General features: G+C 50.2%; 2 protein-coding genes across 3 annotated transcripts; both read left to right on the forward strand.

The window, feature by feature from the left end:
- Positions 1–306: 306 nt before the first annotated feature.
- FAM167B (family with sequence similarity 167 member B) lies at positions 307–1,910 on the forward strand. Its single transcript, XM_065927585.1, has 2 exons — positions 307–776; positions 1,410–1,910. Exons 1-2 carry the CDS (start codon positions 519–521, stop codon positions 1,638–1,640), a joined length of 489 nt encoding a protein of 162 aa, XP_065783657.1. The 5' UTR covers positions 307–518; the 3' UTR covers positions 1,641–1,910.
- A 1,844-nt stretch (positions 1,911–3,754) lies between these two features.
- LCK (LCK proto-oncogene, Src family tyrosine kinase) lies at positions 3,755–24,170 on the forward strand. 2 transcript variants are annotated; one of them, XM_065927586.1, is made up of 13 exons: positions 3,755–3,844; positions 15,837–15,946; positions 16,236–16,317; positions 16,467–16,557; positions 16,775–16,873; positions 17,028–17,131; positions 17,314–17,463; positions 17,746–17,898; positions 18,129–18,308; positions 20,556–20,632; positions 20,724–20,877; positions 20,960–21,091; positions 23,528–24,170. In XM_065927586.1, the coding sequence occupies exons 2-13, from the start codon at positions 15,842–15,844 to the stop codon at positions 23,728–23,730; spliced, it is 1,530 nt and encodes a 509-aa protein (XP_065783658.1). In that variant the 5' UTR covers positions 3,755–3,844; positions 15,837–15,841; the 3' UTR covers positions 23,731–24,170. The 2 variants fall into 2 exon arrangements, with proteins under 2 accessions (XP_065783658.1, XP_065783659.1); XM_065927587.1 differs by lacking the exon at positions 3,755–3,844 and adding an exon at positions 15,355–15,448.

The raw sequence follows: 24,170 nt of genomic DNA on the forward strand, positions 1-24,170 counted from the left end.
CCTGACTCCCAAATTGGGGATCTGGACACTATTCCTTTCCTGAAGGGCCACAGTCATGAGTCAGGACTGGGCGCAGCTTGTCAGCCTCCTATCCCCTCCCCAATTCCTTAACTTGGGTCTTGGGAAGAAGGCCAAGACGCTGGTGTGGACGATGCTTTTCTTATCCTGGAGCAACTTCCTTTCTGGGAACTGGGTGTCTCCTTTTGGGCAAAGACAATAAATTTCATCCAAGGGGCCAGAGGCGCAGGGCTCCTCCTGCCCCCACCCGGATGGGCATCACGTGGCTCCTAGGATAGCAGTCCAGGAAAATCCCAGTCCTTGCACACTCAGCCTCCCACACCCATCTGCTTACCCTGACACACTCAAGCCTCCCTGACCCACCTTGAACATTCACCATCGCACACTCTCCGGCTCATTTCTTTCACTCTCAGCTTCTCCCACTTCTCCCTGGGTAATATTGCCAGCCTTTCCCTAACCTCGGAGCTGCAGCCTTTCCCTGTCGCTGCTCACCCCCTACCATGTCCCTGGGACCATTAAAATTCCAGGCAGTGGGTGAAAATGAGGAGGATGAGGAAGCAGAGAGCTTGGACTCTGTGAAGGCGCTGACAGCCAAGCTGCAGCTGCAGACACGGCGGCCCTCATACCTGGAGTGGACAGCCCAGGTCCAGAGCCAGGCCTGGCGCAGGGCCCAAGCCAGACCCGAGCCCAGAGGACCTGGGGCCATTTGCGGATTCGACTCAATGGACTCTGCCTTTGAGTGGCTCCGTCGGGAACTGGTGAGTCTGGTGGGGTGGGTGGCCTTGCAGAGGGCCTTGAGGGCAGTCCTCAGGGCCCAAAACCTGGGGTATGGGGAGGGGATGAGAATGACCCTGCCTCCAGCAACTGCCCTCTCCTGTGGCTTTGTCCCAGGGTTGAGGAGCCAGGAATGGACTTGTCCAGTGTTTTATTCAGGGAGCATTACTGAAGAAGGAGTCCATCAGTCTACTGACCTTGTGCTCCTGTGGCTCAGAGGACAGAGTCCTGCCCTTGGGGGCCACCAGGGATAGCTGGGGAAGGCATGGGAGCCTCCCAGTCTCCTCTGCAAATTGCTATACCCCAAAGATACAAAGGAGGCCCTAACCATGCTGTCCCCAGAGGAGGCCAGTATTAACTAAGTGGCTCTTAATCCAGTATGTGCAAATATAAAAATGTCCAGCCTCCAGACTGGAGATTCCATCTAGTTGATCTAAGATCAGGCCCCAGGAACCTGTACTTGTTTAGCTTGGTTTTAGAGCAAGATCTATGAGACGGGCTATATAGAGCTGGGGTATGAGGCGGTGGGAAGGACAGAGCCAGGGCAAAGCCCCCCAGGTGTGGACTGGAAGGGAAGAATGGAGGTTCAGCGGGCTCATGCCCTCTCTCGACCGCAGCGGGAGATGCAGGCACAGGACCGGCAGCTGGCGGGGCAGCTGCTTAGGCTGCGGGCCCAGCTGCACCGGCTGAAGGTGGACCAAGTCTGTCACCTGCATCAAGAGCTGCTGAACGAGGCCGAGCTGGAGCTGGAGCTGGAGCCCGGGGCCGGCGTGGCCCTGGCCCCGCCACTGCGGCACCTGGGCCTCACGCGCATGAACATCAGCGCCCGGCGCTTCACCCTCTGCTAAGGGATCCCTGCGTGTCTCCTGCACCACCCGCTACCCATTCCCCAGCCCACCTGGGACGAAGGAAGAGAGGGGCGCCCCAGAAGAGCCAGCACCTGGAGAAGGGTCGGGGTAGAGCTGGGGAGATGCTCAGAGCTCTAGGAGCTTAAAGCCCCAGCATCCTGGGGCCCTGCTGCCCGGATGGGGGAGGAGGGCGGTTTGGAGGAAGGGGAGGAGTTCACAGACCCCCCAGTCTCCTCAATAAATCTCTGCTTCCCATCAAGGTCTCCGCAGTCCTTTGTTCAGGCCCGGGGTTCACTGTCTCGCTGGTTGCTAGGGCCAGGGGTTCTACCTCTGGAGAGGAGGCTGGCCTTGCTGGTAGAGAAGCCTGATGGATCCTTATCTCCCCCACAGCTCCACTTCTATCGCTCTACCTCATCAAGATCAGGACTGGAAAAGAACTTAACAGTCTAAATCACCCCTATGGAATGTGACTCAAATAAATGAGCTGCTGAAGAACGCAGGATCTTGTAGACCTGGTTCAATGCCAGCTGCAATATTGATTCTCTCAGACCTGGAGGAGGTCTCTTAAACTCTGCATCTGTTTCTTTATCTTTAAAATGGAAAATCCAACTCCACAAGTAGTTAGATACATCTTAAGTGAGATAATGTACAGTAAGTCCTCAATAAAATGTGCATTATTATCACTAGCCCCAGTCATGTTCTTAGTGTTGTCCTGGGGCCCAGAGATGCACTGTGAAATGCTCAGGTTCATAGCAAGGGGAGCTGGGGCCTGCAGCCGGACTCTGGGCTCTGTGTCATTCTGTAGGGCTGTTTTTTTTGTTTCAAAAAAGAACTTGGTATTTCTCAGCTTTTGTTTCTGTGTCACCCTCTTTGTCTGACTTTCCAACTCAGGCTTCCTCTTCCCCCCACCCGTTTCCTGTCTCCCCCTTCTCTCCGCAGCAGCTGAAGGTGCACACAGCATCAGCTTCCACCTCACAAACCCCAACAATGCTCTGTGGGCTTCCCCTCCCCCAACCTGCTGCCTCAGTGCAGGCTCAGGCGGTGGCAACAGGTTTGTTTTCCGATGGGTGGGGTCAAGGCCCAGCTCTTGGGCCTGAGAGAGGCCACCTAGAGTTCCTCGTAACACTGGTGACCTGACCCTCAGCCTCTGACATCTGCCACCCTCAGCCTGGCCCCTGGGGAAAGGGAGATTGCTGGCCTGCTTCGTGCTTGTGACAGGGTCCCTGCCTCCTGCCTGTAACAGAAAGTGCTGCCAGTCTGTCGCCTGTACGGGGGGCCTGGGCAGGAGTGTTTGTTCTGTCTCCCACCTGTTGCAGGAGGTGGTGTCAGGCCTTCGCCTCTGACAGGGGCTGTGGCCTCGTCTCTACCTGGGTTAGAAGGGTTGCCCTACTCTCCAACCATAATTAGGGGGTGTTGTCCTGCCCTCTGCCTACAGAAGAGGCTATGACTCTGCTCCCTTAAAGACACCAGGTGATCCTGTCTGCTTCCTTGAACAGCCAGTTGTCCAGCGGACTGTCTGTAAGAGGGGTGTTAGCCTCCCCTCTGCAAATAATAAAGTTCTTGCCCCATGCCCTGAGATGGCATGGCTTTGGTTCCATTGTGTGTCTAGCAGCTGTGTGCGCCTGGTATCTATCTCACTACCTAGCATCGTATCTGCTTTCCAGCGATTTTACAGGGATGTCGTTCCCCCCCGACTCTGAGGTGATGTTACTTTTGCACTCTGACTGTATTGAAAGGGTCACCCGGCCCTCAGACCGACAGCCGCGCAGCTTGCCCTTCGCTGAAAGCTGAGTGGGTGTCTACTCGCCTCCTGCTCACTGGGGCTTCAAGGCAGCCCTTGAATCTCTGGTCCAGGTGCTCCTCGGTGGGGGGGGCGGAGGAAGTTGCATCCAATATCCTCCTCCACCTCCGGGTGCCACCTTCGGGGTGAATGGGGCCTGGACTGGGGGTGAAAGGACCCTCGAGGGCTGAGAGGCAGGGGCGATGGCAGCAGGAAGCTTGGGGTGCTGGAGGCTTGCGGTTGGGCTGCTGGGGCCCGGTTGGCTGCGGAGCCCTCAGGAGGAGGCAGGAAGTCAGGGTGGGACGTGGGCGCGGGGAGACAGCCGGTGGCTACGACGGTGAGGGGAGCCGAAGCTGTGTCTGGGCAGCCGGGCTAGGCCAGGAAGACCATGTGAATGGGGCCAGGGGGCTCCTGGGCTGGGCAGGTAAGGAGTACCGGGAACAGGGGCCTAAGGGCTGGGTGTGGGACCTGTGAGCAGAAGGCTGCAGCTGGGCCTGGGGTCAGGCTCCCCCGGGATGCAGCAGCCCTTCAGGCTGGGGTCAGGAACACCTGGAGGTCAGGTGGGAGGCAGGCTGAACAGCCAGATCTCCCCTTTCCTGTGTAGCTGTCGCCTCCTGCCTCCACCACACTGCCTGCCATCAGTGCCCACCTCACTGGGAGCTTTTTCCTTGGGGATCTCTTAGGTACTGAAAAGGCCTTCAGAAATTCCTACATCCAGCCCCTCATCCCGTGATGGATAAGCTTCCTGAGGCCCAGATTGGGCAAAGCACTCCCTCCCCACAGTCCGTCAGCAAGGCAGAAGCAGATAGGGTGATGACCCAGGGAGAGGTGATGGCCTAGGATGTGACTCCCCCCTGGAGCAAGGTGATGGACAGGCTTGAATCAAGGGTCCCAAGAGTCCTTCCGCTTGCTGGTGCAGACCCCAGTGACAAGACTCTCTTGAGAGAGGGAGGGGAATCACCCAGAGCATCCGGAGGGACACGTGAGAAGTGACTTTAGCCTCGACCCACACTGCTTGAGAGGAGGGGGTCTTCCTTTGGGAATGGATGGGCATGCAAGGGGATATTTACCATCTGGGATGGGGCCTGGGGCGGAAGTATCTGACAGGACTCCGGGAAGTTGGGGGGTGAGAGGATGATGGGAGAAGGGAAGAGGAAGGGCTATTTTTATTCTGGACAGGGGTGCCGTTGGCCCTGGGCAAGGACAGTCTGGATTTCCATCTGGAAACTTGCCACTCCTGCCCCTGCCAAGTGTTCACAGGATGTCCTTTCCTCTTCCCTTTGCTCCCTCCCGCCCCCCACCCCCGCCCCTGCCGCTGCCTGCTTCAGGCCAGTGGGTCCTGCTGGTTCCTACTTCAGACCCCAGGAAGGTGGAGGCCCAGGGAGGCAGAGTCAGCTCCCTGTCCACCCCCTCACTTTAGCTCTCAGCCTGCAGTTTATGGGGTAAATCCCCACCTGAGCCACACTTTCCAGGTTTCCCCTGCCTCCCCCACCGCCATTGGAGTTTTTCTTGAAACAGTTTCCACAATCTCAGCCATGTCGCAGTCTTTCGTCCCCAGCTTCAAGGCCTGCAGCCTCTTGTGGGGCCTGGAAAACAAGCTGGGTCTTCCCTAGACTCCTCCAGACCCTGGACCGGCATGGGCTGTCCCCCGCCCCAACCTGTGCTGAAGGATGATTCAGGGTCCCTCGCCCTCGAGGCTCTGGGACAGAGGCGCTTCTCAAAGGGAAAAAGGGCCAAGGGATGGAGCAAGAGAATGGGCGGAAACTCCGGAGATCGAGAGGAGGCTTCCCTTGGGTGATAGGAAGGCTTCCTGAAAGAGTCAGGTGGTTCTGAGAAGAATAAAGGCCCATTTTGCAGAGTACCTAAGATATGCAGCCAGAGTCACTGTCTCTGGGTTGTTCCTTGGGTCCTAGGAGGGCAGAGACCTCAGGGCAAAACCAAACACAAGAGAGCCAGCGGGGTTGGTGTAGAGCGAAGGACACGCATTTCACAGTCAGGCTGACCCAGGCACAATTCTGGTTCTGCCATTTCCTTGAACAAATGACTTCACTTCTCCAAACTCCAGTTGATTTATTGGTGAAGAGGTAATAATAAATCCTCTTTGATTTCCCACCAGAGAGTGCTGGTGGGAAATCAAAGAGAAAATGGCTGTGATGTGCGGTGGGTAGTACCTGGCATGCAGTAGGTGCTTAACAGAGGTTAGGCAACCACTTCTCCTGCAAATGGTGTACCCAAGGGTGTGTGTGTGGTGGGGATGTTGGGGGGGGGCTGTCCGTACCCGGAATTACTCCTACTCAGCACCTTGGCAGGCCAGTGGGCAGCCCATTCCTTCACACTTGTGGTGTAGCTTTGCAAATGAGCTTGTTTCCTGTGTGTTCTAGTGGGTGTGAGAATTCTAGGCTGGGCCACAGGGTCTATCTTGGAGGAGAGTCCCATGTATACCTTCCTACAGACACATAGACACGCACACACACATGATCCTTCCCTCCCTAGCCCAAATATCATTCATATCATCACTAGGAAATGTAGGTGTGCATGGATGTTCAGAGGCAGAGGCAGGGACCACATATATATCACACATCAGTCCAGTTCAGTTGCTCAGTCGTATCCAACTCTGACTGCAACACACCAGGCCTCCCTGTCCATCACTAACTCCTGGAGCTTACTCAAACTCATGTCCATTGAGCCGGTGATACCATCCAATCATCTTATCCTCTGTCGTCCTTCTCCTCGCACCTTCAATCATTCCCGGCATCAGGGTCTTTTCAAATGAGGTCAGTTATTTGCATCAGGTGGCCAAAGTATTGGAGTTTCAGCTTCAACATCAGTCCTTCCAGTGAATATTCAGGACTAATTTTCTTTAGGATGGACTGGTTGGATCTCCTTGCAGTTCAAGGGGCTCTCAAGAGTCTTCTCCAACACCACAGTGGGGTCCTATAAGTCCATGCACAGACCCACAAGCTGATGGCTTCAAGGCCAAGCTCAATTCAGTGAGAGCAGTGCTGAGGGGAGCTGAGTTTGTGGGTGGGGTGGAGGCGAGCGGGGCCCCCACCCAGGTGTTGGTTGGAAGATATCTGGAGCTATATTTCCAACCCTTGGTCTAAAGAATGCTAGTCCCACGAGGCGGAAAGAAAACAGTTCTGGTTCCAAATCAACACAGCCTCAGCTGTGAAGCGTCCCATGTGAAATTTACCATCAATGTTAGCTTCTCCAGAGAAGGCGGCTGTTCGATCTTGTCTAACCCGGTGTTTCTCAGACTTCGGTGGTCACAGAACCTTTTTTCTTGTATCCCTAGTCCTTTGCCTGCACCTCCAGAGACAAGAGGAGCAGTGGAAGGTTGATTCTTCTCAAAGGATTGTGTCTCTTACCAGAGTTTTTGCGTTGGTGGGGACTTGGTTGTTTTCTGTTTTTCAATTATAAAATTAGCACATGGCTGCTTCTAAAAATTTAAACAGTAGGGACTTCCCTGGTGGTCCACTGGCTAAGACTCTGTGCTCCCAGTGCAGGGGGCTCAGGTTCGATCCCTTGTCAGGGAACTAGATCCCACATGCCACAACTAAAGATACTGCATGCCGCAACTAAGACCCAGTGTCATTAAATAAAATAAATAAATATTTTTGAAAAATTTAAACAGTACAGAGACATATACAGAAATATAAGAAATGCAGCTCCCCCCAATCTCACTCATGGGCTATGTTCACTGTGAACAGTTTGGTGTACATCCTTCCAGATTTTCCCCTATGTGGCCACTGAAAAGCATATTAGTTAAGAGTTTAATCCCTGGAGGCAGATAGCCTGAGGTTCAGGTACTTATTTCTATCACTTATTTGTTATGAGGCCTCAGACAAATAGCTTTACCTCATTTGGGCCTCAGTTTTTGCATCTGTGAAATGGGGATAATAATAGCACTTACTTGATAGGATTATTATGAGAATAACATGAAGTCATGCAAATGAAGGCTTAGCACAGTCTGGCTGAAAAGAATCCCCTAGGTATCCATATTCAAATGCAAATAGGGGGATTCCCTGGTGGCCCAGTGGTTAAGAATCAGCCTGCCAAGGCAGGGGACACAGGTTCTATCCCCGTGTCCACGTACGTTTGCTTTCACATGCCGCTGGGCAACTGGACAATAGCCCCCACTCTCCGTAACTAGAGAACGTCTGCACACAGCAACAGAGACCCAGTGCAGCCAAAAATAAACAAACGAGTAAATAAATATAATATTAAAAAATAAATGCAAACAGGCTTAGACTCTACATTCTGTTCTGTGACTTACATGCCATGTTATCTCTGGAACATTTTTCCATGTCTATGTGGAGATCTACCTCACCTTTTCAGTGGTTTTAGCTAAATATTGTTAACTTGGTTAGTGGGCAATGTGGTGATTTTAAGATGCTGCTTCCTGGACAGTATTGCTGTTTGGCGCTGTTAGTGTTGTCAGGAGTCCCAGACGTTACTGGTCAGTGAGCTAAAGGCAGACCTTACTGCCTCCTGTGAAAATAGAGGGACCCACCAGAGGGGCACCCACCTCTGTCACAGAGGGCAGAGTCAAGTGGACGGAAACCTCTGATTATTCACCTGTGTGTCCCCAGTTCTAGATCAGAGCCTGGCACATAAGACATACCCATTAAATTGTAATCCGTAGGCCGGCCAAGTAAGAAAGTCGTGCCTCCTCTAACCTACCAAGCGAGGCCCAAGCTCAGAGCTCTGTTTCACAGTATGGCATTTCCCCAAATACCGCATCATTGATGCGGGTGAGTGATCTTAGGGGGTCATGAATGAACATGTGCAACTGTAAATTTAGGTATTAAACCATGTGTTTATTTTAATATATACTGATTTCCATTTATAGCTGGTGATACTAATTTTCCTTTTTTTTAAAAAAAATTAAAGTACACTTGATTTACCATGTTCTGTACTCATTTTCCATTTATGGTAGCAAAGTTTTCATTTGAGATAAATATATTAAATGTGAAAAATGGCCCGTGGAAGTGCCAAAAATCAAAAAGGAAAATGAATATGTTTAAGGCTGGGGTCATGAAATACCCATGCTGGTCTCAAATAACAATTTTCATTTACTTGGTCCTTACTATGTACCATGTTAAGTACTTTATTATATGAGGTCATCTAGATATCACATATTATGTTCACAAGAGCCCTGGACACAGATCTTTTTTTAATGTCCATGTTAAAGATACAGGAGCCGAGGGAGGTTTATGTTCTTTTTCTTTTTGGTCACACCGCAAAGCATGCAGGATCTTAGTCCCCTGACCAGGGTCCAGGGATTGAACCTGCCCAAAAGCCCTCTGCCAGTGAATGACTGGGAGGCCTTGGGAATGAAATTGGGTGACTATGACACGGATATGGTGAGCTGAACCTCTCTGATCGGCAGACTCCCAGAAACTTTAATAGAGTGGTGTGAATTGCCAAATTTTAAGTAATCCTTCATCCTGATAAAACCTACATGATGCAAAATACAGACAGAGGTACATAAGGAAGGGGACTCAATATGACAAATTACTCTATATATACAAGTTACTAGTTGGAGGACCTCTACCCAAAATACAAGCTTTAGAATAATCACTCTATTGCCCTTTTTATGGCAAAACTAACTAGGAGAATCAGTTCTGTGTTCAAACCACTCCCAGTTTGTGAGACTAAATCCATCTTATTTGCATATAAGAAAAGACTCATCCTTTTGTTCTCCGTTTTCGTGAACTCTGTGAACTCACAGGGTTTATTCCAAACCAGTATTATATCAAAGAGGAACACATGAAAAAGGAAGGAATTCAGGATGCATCCCTGTTTTACCCACTAGAAATTATTTGCCATGCCTGTCAACCCCGGTTCTCAAGTACCGTGATGAGGATTCGGCATGGACAGCCACAGCCCAGGCTCTTCACTGAACATATGCACTTTCACCAATTATCAAATGTTCACCAAAGAAAAAGGCCAAGAAAATGCTTTAAATTATTCCGGAGTGGGTTACCGGAATACCACAATGTGGCCCAGAGTGGCCTGGGTCAGTGAGATAGCCTGCCTGCTCTTGACATACACATTTACCCAAGAAACCTGGGCAAGAAGCTGGCACATATTTTGGACAAAATGTTCAATAAATGAATAGGTTTACAATTCAGGAGAGGGAAAGTCTCATATTTTTTTTTAAGGGGACAAAACGCATTCTAGGCCCAGTCAGGTGAGACAATGTCTATGGAGTTGGTAAAAGTGAATGAGCTGGCAAGAATCAGAGCTTGTTATGGTTTGTTGTTGTTGTTTTAATACTGATGCTTTATTATTAACTAAAGTTCATACTGTATTCAGGTTCTCTTAGTTTTTAAAAAGTAATGAATTAATTTGGCTGAGCTGGGTCTTAGTCGCTGCATGAGGGATCTTTAGTTGCAGCAAGTGAGATCTAGTTCCCTGACCAGGGATTGAACACAGGCCTTCTGCATTGACTGCTAGATGAAGTCTTAGCCACTGGACCACCAGGGAAGTGCAAAATAGAGCTCATTGTGGTGATTCCTAAACAACCCTGGGATCAGAAATTTTGGTCCAGGAACTTCATGAAATTTGGGATTTTTGATCAATTCTACACAGAGTATGAGCAGGGAAATTTCATGGGTGGAGGAACCTGGCAGCCTATAATCCATGGGGCCACAAAGAGTCAGGCACCAAAAAAAAAGAGTCAGGCACCACAGTGACTAAACAACAGCAATGATGAGCAGGGCACTGTGTGCTGGGCTCTGTGGGTAGAACGCTTTACCGCCTGAGCCACCAGGGAAGCCTGTGTTGGGCTCTGTGAAAAGAGACAAAAGAGATGGGACCTGAAATCTAGCCCTCGCTCCACTCTCCAAGTTTGAAACCCCAGGGAGGGGTGGCCCTTTATAACTGGCACAAAGCCCTCTGTGAACCATGGACAGAACTTGAGTTTGACCAAGAACATTACAGACACCAGTCAGAGAAGGTCTAGAATCTACAAAGTTGCTCCTATTGACCTTGAATTCTTGAGTTGGGAGGAAAGAATGTCCTGTCTCATTCACCCCAGAATCTGCCTTTATTACTGATTCTGGGAGTCCTGGCGATTCTCTGGATTTACTTCCTCTTTCTTTTTCTTTCTTTCTTCATTCCTCTCCTCTCTTACTTTCAATGAGAAATTTATATTAAGCTTTAATTTTTATTTTCTTTTTACTAACCTCATTTATTAACCTGGTTTGATCAGACTAGAATGGTACTCACATAGCAACCCACTCCAGTACTCTTGCCTGGAAAATCCCATGGACAGAGGAGCCTGGTGGGCTGCAGTCCATGGGGTCGTGAAGAGTTGGACACGACTGAGCAACCTCACTTTCACTTTTCACTTTCATGCATTGGAGAAGGTAACCCACTCCGGTGTTCTTGCCTGGAGAATCCCAGGGATGACAGAACCTGGTGGGCTTCCGTCTATGGGGTCGCACAGAGTCGGACATGACTGAAGCGACTTAGCAGCAGCAGCATAACCGCACAATTACATAGGAACCCGTACAAACCATACATACCCCCATTTCATTGTACAGCCATCTGCATACACGGATAGGTGTGTACACATAGCATGATGCTCAATGATTAATGTGCCTCAGTAGGCACAAACTTGTATTCACCAGCCAGGGAAATGTATTCTCAAAAACATGCATTTTTGAGACTCACCTAGTGGAGCAGTGGATAAGAATTTGCCTGCCAATGCAAGGGACACGGGTCCAATCCCTGGTCCCAGAGGATCCCACATGCCGAGGTGTGACTGAGCCCGTGTGCCACACCACTGAGCCCACTCACCTAGAGCCTGTGCTCTGCAACAAAAGCCACTGCAATGAGAAGTCTGCACATCGAAGGGATGAATAGCCCCCGCTCACCGCAACTTAGAGAAAGCCTGAGCAGAAAAGCAACGAAGACCCAGCACAGCCAAAAAACTGAAAAATAAGTAAACCAAAAACATGCGTTCGAGACAGATGGAGAATTGTCTTAGAGAGAAAGGCCTGTTAACAGCACAATGTCACACTTCTGATGGAGAGTAGATTCCATTCTGTCAGACCTCCTTCCCTGCTCCATTTTCTCCATCACCTCTCAGGATTCCCTACCCTCTTTAGACTTTCCAGGAAGTGAAGAACAGAGCAGAGTACCTGGATAGAGGAGGTAGGGGCCTAATTGGAATCCACCTCTGCCAAGAGCCCTCATGTGCTATTACGAAAAGCCACTCAGCTCCTCTGATCTGACACCATCTCCATCTTTAAAATGAGGCTGATGAATTACACTAGTGCTTCTTCTTTTATTTATTTATTTATTATTTTGGCTGCACTGGGTCTTAGTTGCAACTCTTGGGATTTTAGTTGCAGCATGTGAACTCTAGTTGGGTCATGTAGGATCTAGTTCCCCCACCAGGGATGGAAGCCAGGACCCCTGCATTGGTAGCACAGTCTTAACCACTGAACCACCCGGCAAGTCCCTACACTCTTGCTTCTAAACTCTTCCCTCCAAGGACTTACTTGCCCTTCCCCTGTCGTACTTTTCCCCGCTCCCCCATGGCTCTCGTGATTTTGAGGGTTTTACTGACTAAACTACCTCATTTAGGTATTAATTTTGTTGTTTCTAGTTCAAATTTTAATCAGAGACTTAAGTAAGTATCCTTTGTGTGTGTGTGTGTGTTCAGTCGCTCAGTCGAGTCTGACCTGTGTCTGACTCTGTGCGACTCCACAGACTATAGCCTGCCATGCTCCTCTGTCCATGGGATTTTTCCCAACAAGAATACTGGAGTGGGTTGCCATTTCCTCTTCCAGGCAATCTTTCCAACCCAGGGATCAAACCCGTGTCTCCTGCATCTCCTGAATTGGCAGGCAGATTCTTAACCACTAAGCCACCTGGGAACCCCAAGTATGCATTGAAAAAACAATAATGCAATTTGTCAAACTGAGAAACAAATCACCGGCAAGCCTTCAGTGTTATTCTCGATGCAGCCTCATAGGTGCATGTAGCTCCCAGTGGCTGGGAGCCACTCACCAGAATTATGTCTGACACTGTCAGGTCTTGGGGTCTTCTGATTGCTGCCAAGTGTTGTACTCCAAAACTCACACTTCTGTACAGGGCAGGGCCTGAAACTCGGTCCTCAGCTGGAGGACTCCAGGGGCCCTAAACAAGTCACAGAAGAAACACTAAGGGTCAGTACCCAACAGAGTTACCAAGTACCATTTTCCTTAATTTAACACAGCTTGACTTTTTCTCAGTCCTGGCCTGTCTTTTTTTAATCGATGTATAGTTGATTTACAATATTGTGTTAAGTTTCAGGTATATAGCAAAGTGATTCAGTTATGCATATGTATTTTTTTCCGATTCTTTTCCATTATAGGTTATACAAGATACTAAATATAGTTCCCTCTGCTATACAGTAAATTCTTGTTATTTATTTTATATGGAGTGGTGTGTATCTGTTAATCTCGTATTCTTAATTTATCCCTCCCCTCCCCCACCCCTTTCCCCTTTGGGTAGCCACAAGATCATTTTCTTTTTTTTTTTCCACAAGATCATTTTCTTTTTTTTTTTCCACAAGATCATTTTCTAAGTCTGAGTCTGTTTCTGTTTTGTAATAAGTTCATTTGTATTAGTTTTTAGATTCTGTATATAAGTGATATCATGTAATATTTGTCTTTCTGTTCCTGGTTTACGTCACTCAGTGTGATAATCGTAGGTCCATCCATGTTGCTGCAAACGGCAATATTTCATTCTTTTTCACCTGGTCCCAGTCTTTAGGGACATCATCATGTCCTCTCTGGCAGGTCCAGATTTATCCAGGGTATAGGTCCTGCCTGCATGTTTTCCTGGACCCTCGTCCAAGGCCAGGCAACTCCTCTTCTCTCCTCATGTGACCCCAGCCTGGACCACGTGCAGTATTCAGCCCTAGATTCAGCATAGATTTCTTCTGCTGGTCAACCAGCCTCTCCTCACTGCTGCACCCCAGTTCATCCCATTTTCTCAACCCCAAGCTTTTCTCATCTTGCTCTTACCCTTTCCAAAGCCCCTGAGAATGTCAGGCCTAGAAGGGACTTAACTGATCTAAGTTGACACCTTATCTGATGTTGGTGTTCTCTGTATAATATAGCCAACTGGTGGTTTTCCAAGGGTTGTTTGACTATCACAAAAAACAGATGGCTCAGGACCTCAGACCTTAGACAGTCATCTCATCTGAGGCGGGTTCCAGAATGTAAACAGTTCTTTTCTGGAGGCTTTTGCTGTTAATCAGTTCTAAGCCATAATAAAATTCAATCAAAAAAATAAAAAAGCCATTTGCAGCCACAGAGCTGAGCAAGATTTCTCAAATGTCTCCCCAAGACTCCTAAAGTAAGGGGGAAGAGTAGATGCGCGAACAACTTTCCTTGAAAGTCTCTTGATTTGGCTTAAAATTTTATGTACATTTTGTATTTTCTTTGTAATAGATCTGTTTGTTTAACTATGTGAATAAGGTTTAACTATGTGTTTAACACTCATGCTTTGAGAGGTACACACCCGACTTCCGGTACCCATGAAAGGTTATAAGTATCTCAGTTTAAGAGACATTAGCTTATCAACTACACTCCAATATAAAATAAAAATTACATAAAAAAAAAAAGAAATGTGAGCTTAAAGTCAAGAAGATTATTTACCAGTCACATTCTTCCACTTTCCAAAGCAGGGGTTGGTAGGGCAGAATGGGTACTCATGGAAGTCTTTCTAAGCTCTAAACCAAGCCAACATTTATCTAAGATTCTGAGGAAGGGATGACAATTCCCGATTGACAGAAAAGGCAGAGTGAAACTAGAGGAGAATGATTTCAGCAAAGTGACACAATGAGTATTATTCCCAGAATTTGAACATAACTCCAGGGACTATCCTTGAATCTTTTTTTTTTTCCCTTTTTTTCTTTAATTGAGTTATAATTGAATAGGTTCTTAAGTCTTACTAACTAAAAAAATGCCACTGCTCCCCACTTCTGGTTGACCTCAGCATGGATTAGCAGCTCTAGCTTTGTTCTGCCCGTAACAGTTGTCTGAGTTTGAGCAGAACTTTCTGGTCCTCTGTTTGCTCATCTAAAATCTGAGGTTAGACTTGGTGGTTTCTAAGACCTTTGCAAATAGGAGAATCTGTGCATTAACCCTCCACATACCAGTCAACATTTATTAACAAGAATCGTCCTGGGTGATGGGACATTCAGGCAAATAAAACACAACCTCTGCTCTTGCTGAATCCCTGTTCTCACCAAGCGGGTAGGAAAGGCAGGGGGACTGACACATAAATTAGTGTCATCATGGCACTCAGTGGAAGATGATGATTGTGGTTGGTCAGAGTGGAATGTTGTAGGAACAAAAAGCATTGGGCATTGGGGAGGCTTCACAGAGAAGGTGATATCTGAGCTGAACCTTGAAGGTTGAGCTAGAGTTCAATAGATGGGCAAGAGCATTCCATGGCAGGTGAACCACATGTGCAAAGGTATGTTGTAAGAAGAGTGTGAGTTTTTTTGGGAAGAGAAGCTCAGAAGACAGACTCTGTGTGTGTGTGTGTGTGTGTACACACATGTGTGTATAGAAGAATAGACTGAGGAGATGGATTTGATCTTGATATTAAAGCTTCTTGAATGCATAAGTTAATTTATCTGAGGACTGGTATTTCCAGGCAGTCCAGAGGACCAGCCCTGGGGGCAGAGGTACTGTAAGTCCACCCCTGGGGACTTAGGGGTGAGATCCCACTCTGCTTCAGGCAGAACAGCTCCACTTTTCCCTGCTTTATCTACGGGGCTCCGCTCGATTTCATCTGACGAAAAATTTCCACTGCCAAAGCAAGCAAACAAATACAAAAAAATGTATGGCCAATATGGCCGCTGAGGGGTTTTCTGATAGGCAGAAGCAGAAAGAAGCCTCTGAAGCAGACTCTGTGGGGGATTTGGGAGAGCAGAGGCCTGATGGCTGACATTCGGGAGAGACGGTCCCTCATTCAGTGTCCTCGGCAGCAGAGGGGAACTTGTAATTAGGAGGTGAGGTACACACACCCCACTGGTAGGGGAGGATCAAAACTCAGGTCTCCCCTAGGGCTGGGGGAAGTGTATGTGATCTCTACTGGGTAGTCCCCCAACTTGGGGGATGGGCTGAGAAAGTGGGAGGGGGGAGAGGCAGGAAGTGGGCAACTAGACTAACAAAGGTGCCTGTGGCGGTTTACCCAGCCCAGGTGGGAGGGCGGGACCTAGGTCTCAGCAGGGGCCATGTGTGACTATTGGGAGCTAGGACCCCATTTCAGCTTTTCTGCGGCTGGAGAATGGTGGCTGGGGGGCTGACAATCTCAGGCACTTCTGGAAGTTCCCAGGGCTAGGCCCTAGCATGTCTGATGTTGGGGGAGCCCTTTCAGCCCCCTCTCCATTCCCCCAGGGACCATGGGCTGTAGCTGCAGCTCAAACCCAGAAGATGACTGGATGGAAAACATCGATGTATGTGAAAACTGCCACTACCCCATAGTCCCACTGGATAGCAAGACCACGGTAAGAGGCAAGACAGGGGGCTTGGTGAGGGAATCGGGTGGGATGTAGGCGTGGGGAGAAAGGAACAGATCATCCCTACAGGTCCTGGAGATGACAGCGAGCCCCCCTGCCACACAGCAAGGAAAACCCTAGAGAGGGAAAGGGACTCTTCTAAGGTCACACAGCAAGTGGTGGGCAAATTCAGTAAGATCCAGCCAAGCTGAAGTGAAGGCGAGCAGGAGAGTGGGGAGGCAAGCCAGGGTCTCACCCAGCCTCCAGCTCTCTGACTTCTCTCATCCCACGCCCACAGCTGCCCATGCGGAATGGCTCTGAAGTGCGTGATCCACTGGTCACCTACGAGGGATCCAACCCCCCAGCTTCTCCACTGCAAGGTGACCTCAACCAGCAGGGCCTGAAAGACAAGGCCTGTGGATCTTTGGCTGTCAGCCTCCATCCCTTCCTCTCCTCCCCGACTTCTAACTCCTGAACTCACCCTCCCAGCCTGCTCCAGAAGTCTCCCTGACTGCCCCTGTCTTTACAGACAACCTGGTTATCGCCCTGCACAGCTATGAGCCTTCTCACGACGGAGACCTGGGCTTCGAGAAGGGTGAACAGCTCCGTATCCTGGAGCAGTGAGTGCCCCCCTTCGCCCTGCCCATCCTGGGGTATCTTCAGTACCGCAAACCCCTGCGGTCCCGGCTTGCAGAGGGAGCCCTTCAGACAAAAATGGGAGGCTCCGGAGTCCTGAGCTGGAGGGTGGGGTGGCATGGCCTAACTAGGGACTCCGACGGAGGGTTTCCAGCCGTGTCCGAGGCTGTGCAGACCATGCTAACTGCCGCCGTCGCGCAGGAACGGCGAGTGGTGGAAGGCGCAGTCCCTGACCACGGGCCAGGAAGGTTTCATCCCCTTCAACTTTGTGGCCAAAGCGAACAGCCTGGAGCCCGAACCGTGAGTGGGGACGCGTCGTGGGAATGGTGGGACGCAAATCCAGGGACCTCGGAGCAGAGGAGAGGTGCTAGGGGTGGTGGCGGTGAATGCTTGAGGGTGATAGAGGAAGACTGGACCAGCAGACCAAAGAAGCCTTCGCTTCTGCCTTGAGCAGCTGGTTCTTCAAGACCCTGAGCCGCAAAGACGCCGAGAGGCAGCTCCTGGCGCCGGGGAACACGCACGGGTCCTTCCTGATCCGGGAGAGCGAGAGCACGGCGGGTGAGCCGAGGGGCTGCTGCGGGGCGTCGGGAGGGGGCCGCGGGCTGGGGCCGCTAGCGGAGGTCCGGGGTGCGAGGAGTCCGCGGGGGTGGGGGGCGTGGGGGCCGCGTTAGCGGAGGGGCGACTCGCTGGAGGCCACCCCTCCCCGTCTTCTGCGTTCCTTCATCCCTTCTTTCGTTCAGGATCGTTTTCACTGTCGGTCCGGGACTTCGACCAGACCCAGGGAGAAGTGGTGAAACATTACAAGATCCGTAACCTGGACAAAGGCGGCTTCTACATCTCGCCCCGCGTCACTTTTCCCGGCTTGCACGAGCTGGTCCGCCATTACATGAGTGAGCGCGGCAGGACTCTTCACCTGGGCCCTACCCTATCAGCCTGTCTCCCCCGGTTCCTCTCAGGGGTCCCCCTCCACCCCCCGCCCATCTCTCAGCATGCTCCTTCATTGCCGCCACCCCCACCCAAGTGCGTGAGGGGCGGTACCTTGTAGCCTCAGGGATCAGGTGACAGCCCCATTCCTCCCCTGCCTTTCCATTTCCCCAGGTGGGGACTGAGTGAGCCCCCCACCCCCAGTCCCGCCTTACTGACAGCCCTTCGCCCCTCCCTTGACCTCGTAGATACTTCGGACGGGCTGTGCACACGGCTGAGCCGCCCCTGCCAGACCCAGAAGCCCCAGAAGCCGTGGTGGGAGGATGAGTGGGAGGTTCCCAGGGAGACGCTGAAGCTGGTGGAGCGGCTGGGGGCTGGCCAGTTCGGAGAGGTGTGGATGGGTGAGTGAGGCCCTCCAGGACTGTGGGCAGGTGGGGAGGTGTGGATGGGTGAGTGAGGCCCTCCAGGACTGCGGGCAGGTGGGGAGGGGAGTCGTGTATTGAGGTCCTGAGAGTTCTACGACAGTACCCCGAGCGACTCACACACACACACACACACCCTGTTTCAGGTCAGCTGTCTGGCTCTGAGTACATGGGCTGCGAGTGACCCTCCCAACCCTTCCCTGCCCTAGGGTACTACAACGGGCACACGAAGGTGGCAGTCAAGAGCCTGAAGCAGGGCAGCATGTCCCCCGATGCCTTCCTGGCCGAGGCCAACCTCATGAAGCAGCTGCAACACCAGCGGCTGGTCCGGCTCTACGCGGTGGTCACCCAGGAGCCCATCTACATCATCACGGAATATATGGAGAACGGTGGGCGCCATAGCCGTGCGCGGCCGCTGGGGGCGCTGCCGTCTCCTCTGCCCTCTCCGGGAGTGGGGAGGATATGCGTGGCCCTGCACTGAGGTTTTTCTAGAGGAATTTTGCTGAGCCCTCAAAGACTCACCTTCAGGGGCGACAAGAGGGTGTGTGGAGAAGAGAGTGTGCTGTTTGAACCGTATCTGGGAGCCCAGCTTGAGGAGGCAGACTCTGGTTGTTAGGCCGCTCAGTCGTGTCCCACTCTTTGCAACCCCATGGACTGCAGCATGCGAGGCCTCCCTCTCAGTTTCTGGAAGAGCACTCAACCCCCATTTTCCCTCACCTGCAGTACTGTTTGCTTTCTTCAAAGCCTTATCTTGATCTAAGGATGCTTGATCTCAGGAGATGAGTAGGTCCCTAGCCCCTTTTCTATCTCTTCTGCCCCCAGCCTTGCGGGGTCTGATCTGTTCCAAGGCCCTCTTTTTCAATTCTTGGTGAACCTCTCTCTGTCCCTTCCTCCACTGTTGGACAGATTGAGAGCCCAAGGAAGGATAATTTAAATAAATAGAAATTTCTAGGCCCAGCTTTGGGCCAAGTCTCTGTCCCACCTCTGAGGCTCAGTTCCCTCAAGAATAAGAGCAGAAATCTAAACAGGCTTATCCAGAAAGTAGTAGTCATTAAGGGCTCTGACTGCTTGGGTTGGAATCCTGGCTTGAGGACTGTGTGGCCTTGGGCTGATCACTTCACTTCTCTCTGCCATGGTTTCCTCATCTGTAAAATGGTGATAGTAATGCAATAGTAACTTTCTTACAGGATCTTTGTGAGGATGAAAGCTAATGCATATAGAGCAGTTAGAACAGTGCCTGCTATATAGTGATAGCTCAGTAAGTTTGTTGTTATCTGGCTCTGATTCTTTGGGAGTATAAAATCTGTCCCTCTTTCAGGAAGGGAAAAAAGCTAATTGATTAATGGATTCTGAAAATGGCAAATAGCAGGACACCTTCAATTGGTCGTTGCTTGGAGCTCTGTGTTGAGAAGGATTCTGAGGTTCATTGGAAGTGAGCACTGGGATTGAGTAGCAATATCTGCCATAGACACAATGGAGGAATGACAGGGTCTGTCCACATATTTGCTGCCGTCGGGTGAGGTTTTGTCTCAGTGACTAATTCAGCACTCAAATAGGGACATTCAGGTTGTTGTCATCTTCACACAGGGTTTTAATCTCTTGAGAAGGGCCAATGGTTACTAGCTCTGTTCCAGCTACTCTAATGCCTGGTATTTTCCTAGTTACCCTCTGCTACCAGAAAGATGGTCCCTCACTCCCTCATGAAACCTATTTTCATATTCCATTGTATATATTCAGCATACATTTATTGCTGTTTACTGTGGGCTGGGAGGATCTTCCCACGCGCCTCACGTAAAGAATCCGCCTGCCAATGCAGGAGACACAGGAGACGCAATTTTGGTTTCTGGGTCAGGAATATCCCCTGGAGGAGGAAATGGCAACTCCAGTATTCTTGCCTAGAAAATCCCATAGACAAGAGGAGCCTGGTGGGCTACAATCCATGAGGTCCCAAAGAGCCGATACAGCTTAGTGACTGAGCATGCATGCACTGTAGGCTGGGAATATTGATGAACAAAATAAGAATCTTGCTATCAGAGAAACCTTGTTTTAGTTGTGCACCCTAGGAAAACCAGTTTATGCCATAGGAAAGTCTTAGCAGGAAGATGATGATGATGATACAATTTATTATTCTTGGTACGATCTAGAGAGGCTTTTTATTTTTTATTTTATTTTTTTTAGAGAGGCTTTTTAAAGGAAGAGTCTAGCTGAGCCATGACCAAAATGAATCTGTAGCAGAAGAAATGGGACAAAGAGGCTTTGGAGGGGGAACCCAGTGGTCTATGAGAAAAATCTCACGGTTGTCTAAGGTAGATGGAGTAGAAGAGGCAAGAGTGGAGGGAAGAGAAGAAACTGCAGATGTGGACTATGCAGGGCTTGGATGCCTGGCTGAGGAGTACAGGTTCCACCCCACTGGTGACAAGAAGCTTGCAGACCCCTCCAAGTGGCATCTTAGTCCCCAGGAAAAGGGCATCACACATCTCAGGCACCCTTACTCTGAACACACACTCCTCCATTTTCAGCTCTTACTCTTTCTACTACACATCAGACATGGCTTCTAGGCCCCTAGTTAGGGGAGAAGGGTCTGGGAGCTTCCCCCTGGGGCAATTTGGGTCAGCAACTCTTGCTTCTGTCCACAGGAAGCCTGGTGGATTTTCTCAAGACCTCTGAAGGCATCAAGCTGACTATCAACAAACTCCTGGACATGGCCGCCCAAGTAAGGAGACTGGGGAGGGGCTGAGCATGCGCACAGGGCAATGGGATGCAGATGTCTGGCCCAGGGCTGCTGACCTGTACCTGGCCTGCAGATCGCAGAGGGCATGGCATTCATTGAAGAACGGAATTATATCCACCGCGACTTGAGGGCTGCCAACATCCTGGTGTCCCATAGCCTGAGCTGCAAGATTGCAGACTTTGGTCTAGCACGCCTCATTGAGGACAACGAGTACACAGCCAGGGAGGGTAGGTATGGGCTATGAGGGAAGTCAGGGGTCTCTGGGGTCTGGCCTGGCAGACCCTGGTGACCTCACTGCCCTCCCTCCAGGTGCCAAGTTCCCCATTAAGTGGACAGCCCCAGAAGCCATTAACTATGGAACATTCACCATCAAGTCGGACGTGTGGTCTTTCGGGATCCTGCTAACAGAGATTGTCACTCATGGTCGCATCCCTTACCCAGGTCGGGGTCCAGGCTGAAAGGGCGATGGGGAAGGGCAGCAAATTCATGTCTTTCTACTTCCTCCTGGGCTCAGAATGTGAACCTTTCCAGCTGCTTCCTCTCCGTCCTCCTAGGAGTGGCACTCGTGCATCCCCAGTCAGGTGCTACATCTCGTAGGCCTGTCTTCCATTTCTGTCCCTGAATCTCTCTTCCTTCAATAATCCCAGCTCTTTTATTTAACTCTAACACAGGCAGCCTAGTAGGTAGAAGAGGATCTGGTCTGAGAGGCAAGAGGCCTGCTTTCTTTTTTCATTTTTTCCCAAGTTTTATTTATTTTAATTTTTGGCCACACCTTGCAGCATGTTCCCCAGGATCTTAGCTTCCCAACTGGGGATCAAACCTGCACCTGCTGCACTGGAAGGCAGTCTTAACTGCTAGACCACTGAGGAAGTTCCCAGAGGCCTGCTTTTTATTACTACATCTGCCACTGATGCTTTCTGTTTGACTTTGATCAGATTATTGCTTCTTTCCCCAGTTGTAAAACGTGAGGTTAGAACAGTATTTGACCCATACAAAACACTCAAGAGTGTTAGGTTTTATTATTAATCACTTTGGGCAAGTGACTACCTTTCTGAGCCTCAGTTGCATGAAATGAGAAGCAAGGTTATTTTTGAAAGAGCTTGACTCATAGTAGATGCTCACGAAACACTGACTTGATTTCCTTTCCCTCTGAAGCCTTTCATGTCGAGTGAGAGAGATGTGTAAACAACCAATTCCCACCCTCTCCCACTCCTCGCTCTATCTCCTTGACAAAGTTCTTTACCACTGAATTCAGCCAGGACAGGAATGGAATTTTTTTGGAAGGAACTTGCTAGGAAACTCTGGGGAAAGGAAACAGAACACAAAGACAGGGTCGGGAGGTCGTGCTGCCCAGTGGCCAGACTGGCAGAAGCTTCCCACATTCTGAGCAGTGTGCCCAGAACTTTGCTCCTGGGAAGGTAAAAACACCTTAGAATTAGGTGTGAGTGTGCAGGCCTTCCCTGGTCTGGACTTGTCCCATCAAAGAGTTCAAGGGCAGCACTGGGTAGAAACATACTCTTGTCATCCTGCCAAGAGCTCACTCTGCTCCCTTGGAGAATTTTTCTCCTAGAAGAATAAAGGCAATGAAAGCACAATGATAAATGGCAACTGACGCATAGTTTCAGGGTCAGGGAAACTATGGGGAGTAATGGGGACCTGGCTAAACTTGCGTCTGCGCCAGCAGATGGTTGCTATTAAGACACCAGGGCCCAAAAAACAGAGCTGTGTTTTTTCAAGAGAAGCCAAAGCTTGGAGTTTCAGGAAAATTTGCCTGCTTCCAAATATTAGTGATGATTCAGATTGTTTAAAAACACAATAAAGGGCCAAGCCAAAGTGGGTCTGTCTGTGGGCTATATTTAGGCTGGGTGTAGCCAATCGGTTTGCACCCTTGACTCTGTCCATCAGTGTTGTTTCCTAGCCTATGTCTTTCCGTGCCCTGATTTTTAAATGTGAGGGACACCTATCTAGAGGCTCTCCAGGGACAAGGCTTGAGGAAGAGAGGTCTCTATTGACTAGGTTCCAGTTTGAAGCTTTGTAGGAGTAAAACTACTGTTTTGCTAGGACATCTAGGAGTTAGGCTTCTCTTCTCAAGAGAATGAAGGAGAAACCAGAGGCCACACAGGTAATTTAGAAACAGGGAGTCTATTTCTGCTATGACCATTCAGTTCTCCAGAGCAGCATCTCTTGGGGTCCACATGTAATGGGCCTCACTGGTGGGGCCAGGATCAGTACAAAGGGAGGGAACTGGTCCAAAGATGACTTCATCTGGGTCACAGAGGGCCTAGTGAATCTTCTGTGCCCAATGCAGGGTCTGTCCGGCTGAGGCCCAGGATCCACCTGCTTCCTGATGCAGCATCTCATGTGCCTGTTCCCAAAGCTGGAGAAACTTCTCCACTGTCCTGGCTGTGGGCCCCCATCCTGCGCTGGGTCCTCCTTCCCCACCATCCTTCCCCACCAAATAATAATCATCACAGGCGCTCTTTATGCTCCATCTCCTCCAGGCACCATCCTCAGGGCTGCGTACACACTTTCTCATTCAATCCTCACAACATCTCTAGGAGGTAGGAACTCCTATTATCCCATTTTCCAAATAAGGAAACTGAGGCTCAAAGAGGGGCAGTGGGTCACGCAAGGACTCACAGCCAAACACGTGTGTTACTTCATGTTTAAGCCATAGCAGACACTCCAAGTGGCATGATTGACCTTTTGTAGGCACTGCCAGTATAGCCTTACCATCCTTATCATCGATGAAGACCAAGATCCCTTTGGATTGGTGCTCACACCATACCTGTTGTCAGATATCTTCTTGACCATCACCCCTGCCTCTGGGCTTCTGAAGCCTGGAGCCTTGATGCCAGTTCTCCTATCAACCTCTAGGGATGACCAATCCTGAGGTGATTCAGAACCTGGAACGAGGCTACCGCATGGTACGACCTGACAACTGCCCAGAGGAGTTGTACCAGCTTATGATGCTGTGCTGGAAGGAGCGCCCAGAGGACCGGCCCACTTTTGACTACCTGCGCAGCGTGTTGGAGGACTTCTTCACGGCCACGGAGGGCCAATACCAACCCCAACCCTGAGGGCTGTAGGTGACTGGGGCTTGCAGCCCTCCCACCATCTAGCCAATCTGGCTGGGGGAGGTGCGGTTCCTGTGTCATACCCATGTGGCCTATGCACATTTGGACTCAGCATGTGAATCCCACCCATGTGCGACACATTCACTTCTCATGTCTTATACACAGGATCTGTAGTTGCGTGGGCTTTGCACATGTGTCTTATACATGTATGGCCTGTGCATATATGTCTTGGACACTTGTCCAAGTTGTCTCTTTCCGGGTGCCCCCGTGACTTGCAAGACCACCAAAGAGAGGAGAGAGGCTGTGATTAACACCTGCTTCTCCCTGCCCCCTTTTCCTTTCCCCTGGTCATCAAGATGCTCTTTGAGGGCTGGGACCTTATCTAAAATACCTCTGTGTGCTCCTCTTTGGTGTTGGCACACATAAGGAGCTCAATAAATATC

The sequence above is a fragment of the Muntiacus reevesi genome, chromosome 3, assembly GCF_963930625.1.
Source record: "Muntiacus reevesi chromosome 3, mMunRee1.1, whole genome shotgun sequence".
Classification (NCBI taxonomy): domain Eukaryota; kingdom Metazoa; phylum Chordata; class Mammalia; order Artiodactyla; family Cervidae; genus Muntiacus; species Muntiacus reevesi.

Coding starts and splice junctions, on each gene's coding strand:
- LCK (XM_065927586.1), top strand. CDS start 15,842: ATGGGCTGTAGCTGCAGCTCAAACCCAGAAGATGACTGGATGGAAAAC. Junction 17,132..17,313: donor GGAGAGCGAGAGCACGGCGG/GTGAGCCGAGGG, acceptor TCTTTCGTTCAG/GATCGTTTTCACTGTCGGTC. Junction 20,633..20,723: donor TCCTGGACATGGCCGCCCAA/GTAAGGAGACTG, acceptor CCTGGCCTGCAG/ATCGCAGAGGGCATGGCATT.
- FAM167B (XM_065927585.1), top strand. CDS start 519: ATGTCCCTGGGACCATTAAAATTCCAGGCAGTGGGTGAAAATGAGGAG. Junction 777..1,409: donor AGTGGCTCCGTCGGGAACTG/GTGAGTCTGGTG, acceptor TCTCGACCGCAG/CGGGAGATGCAGGCACAGGA.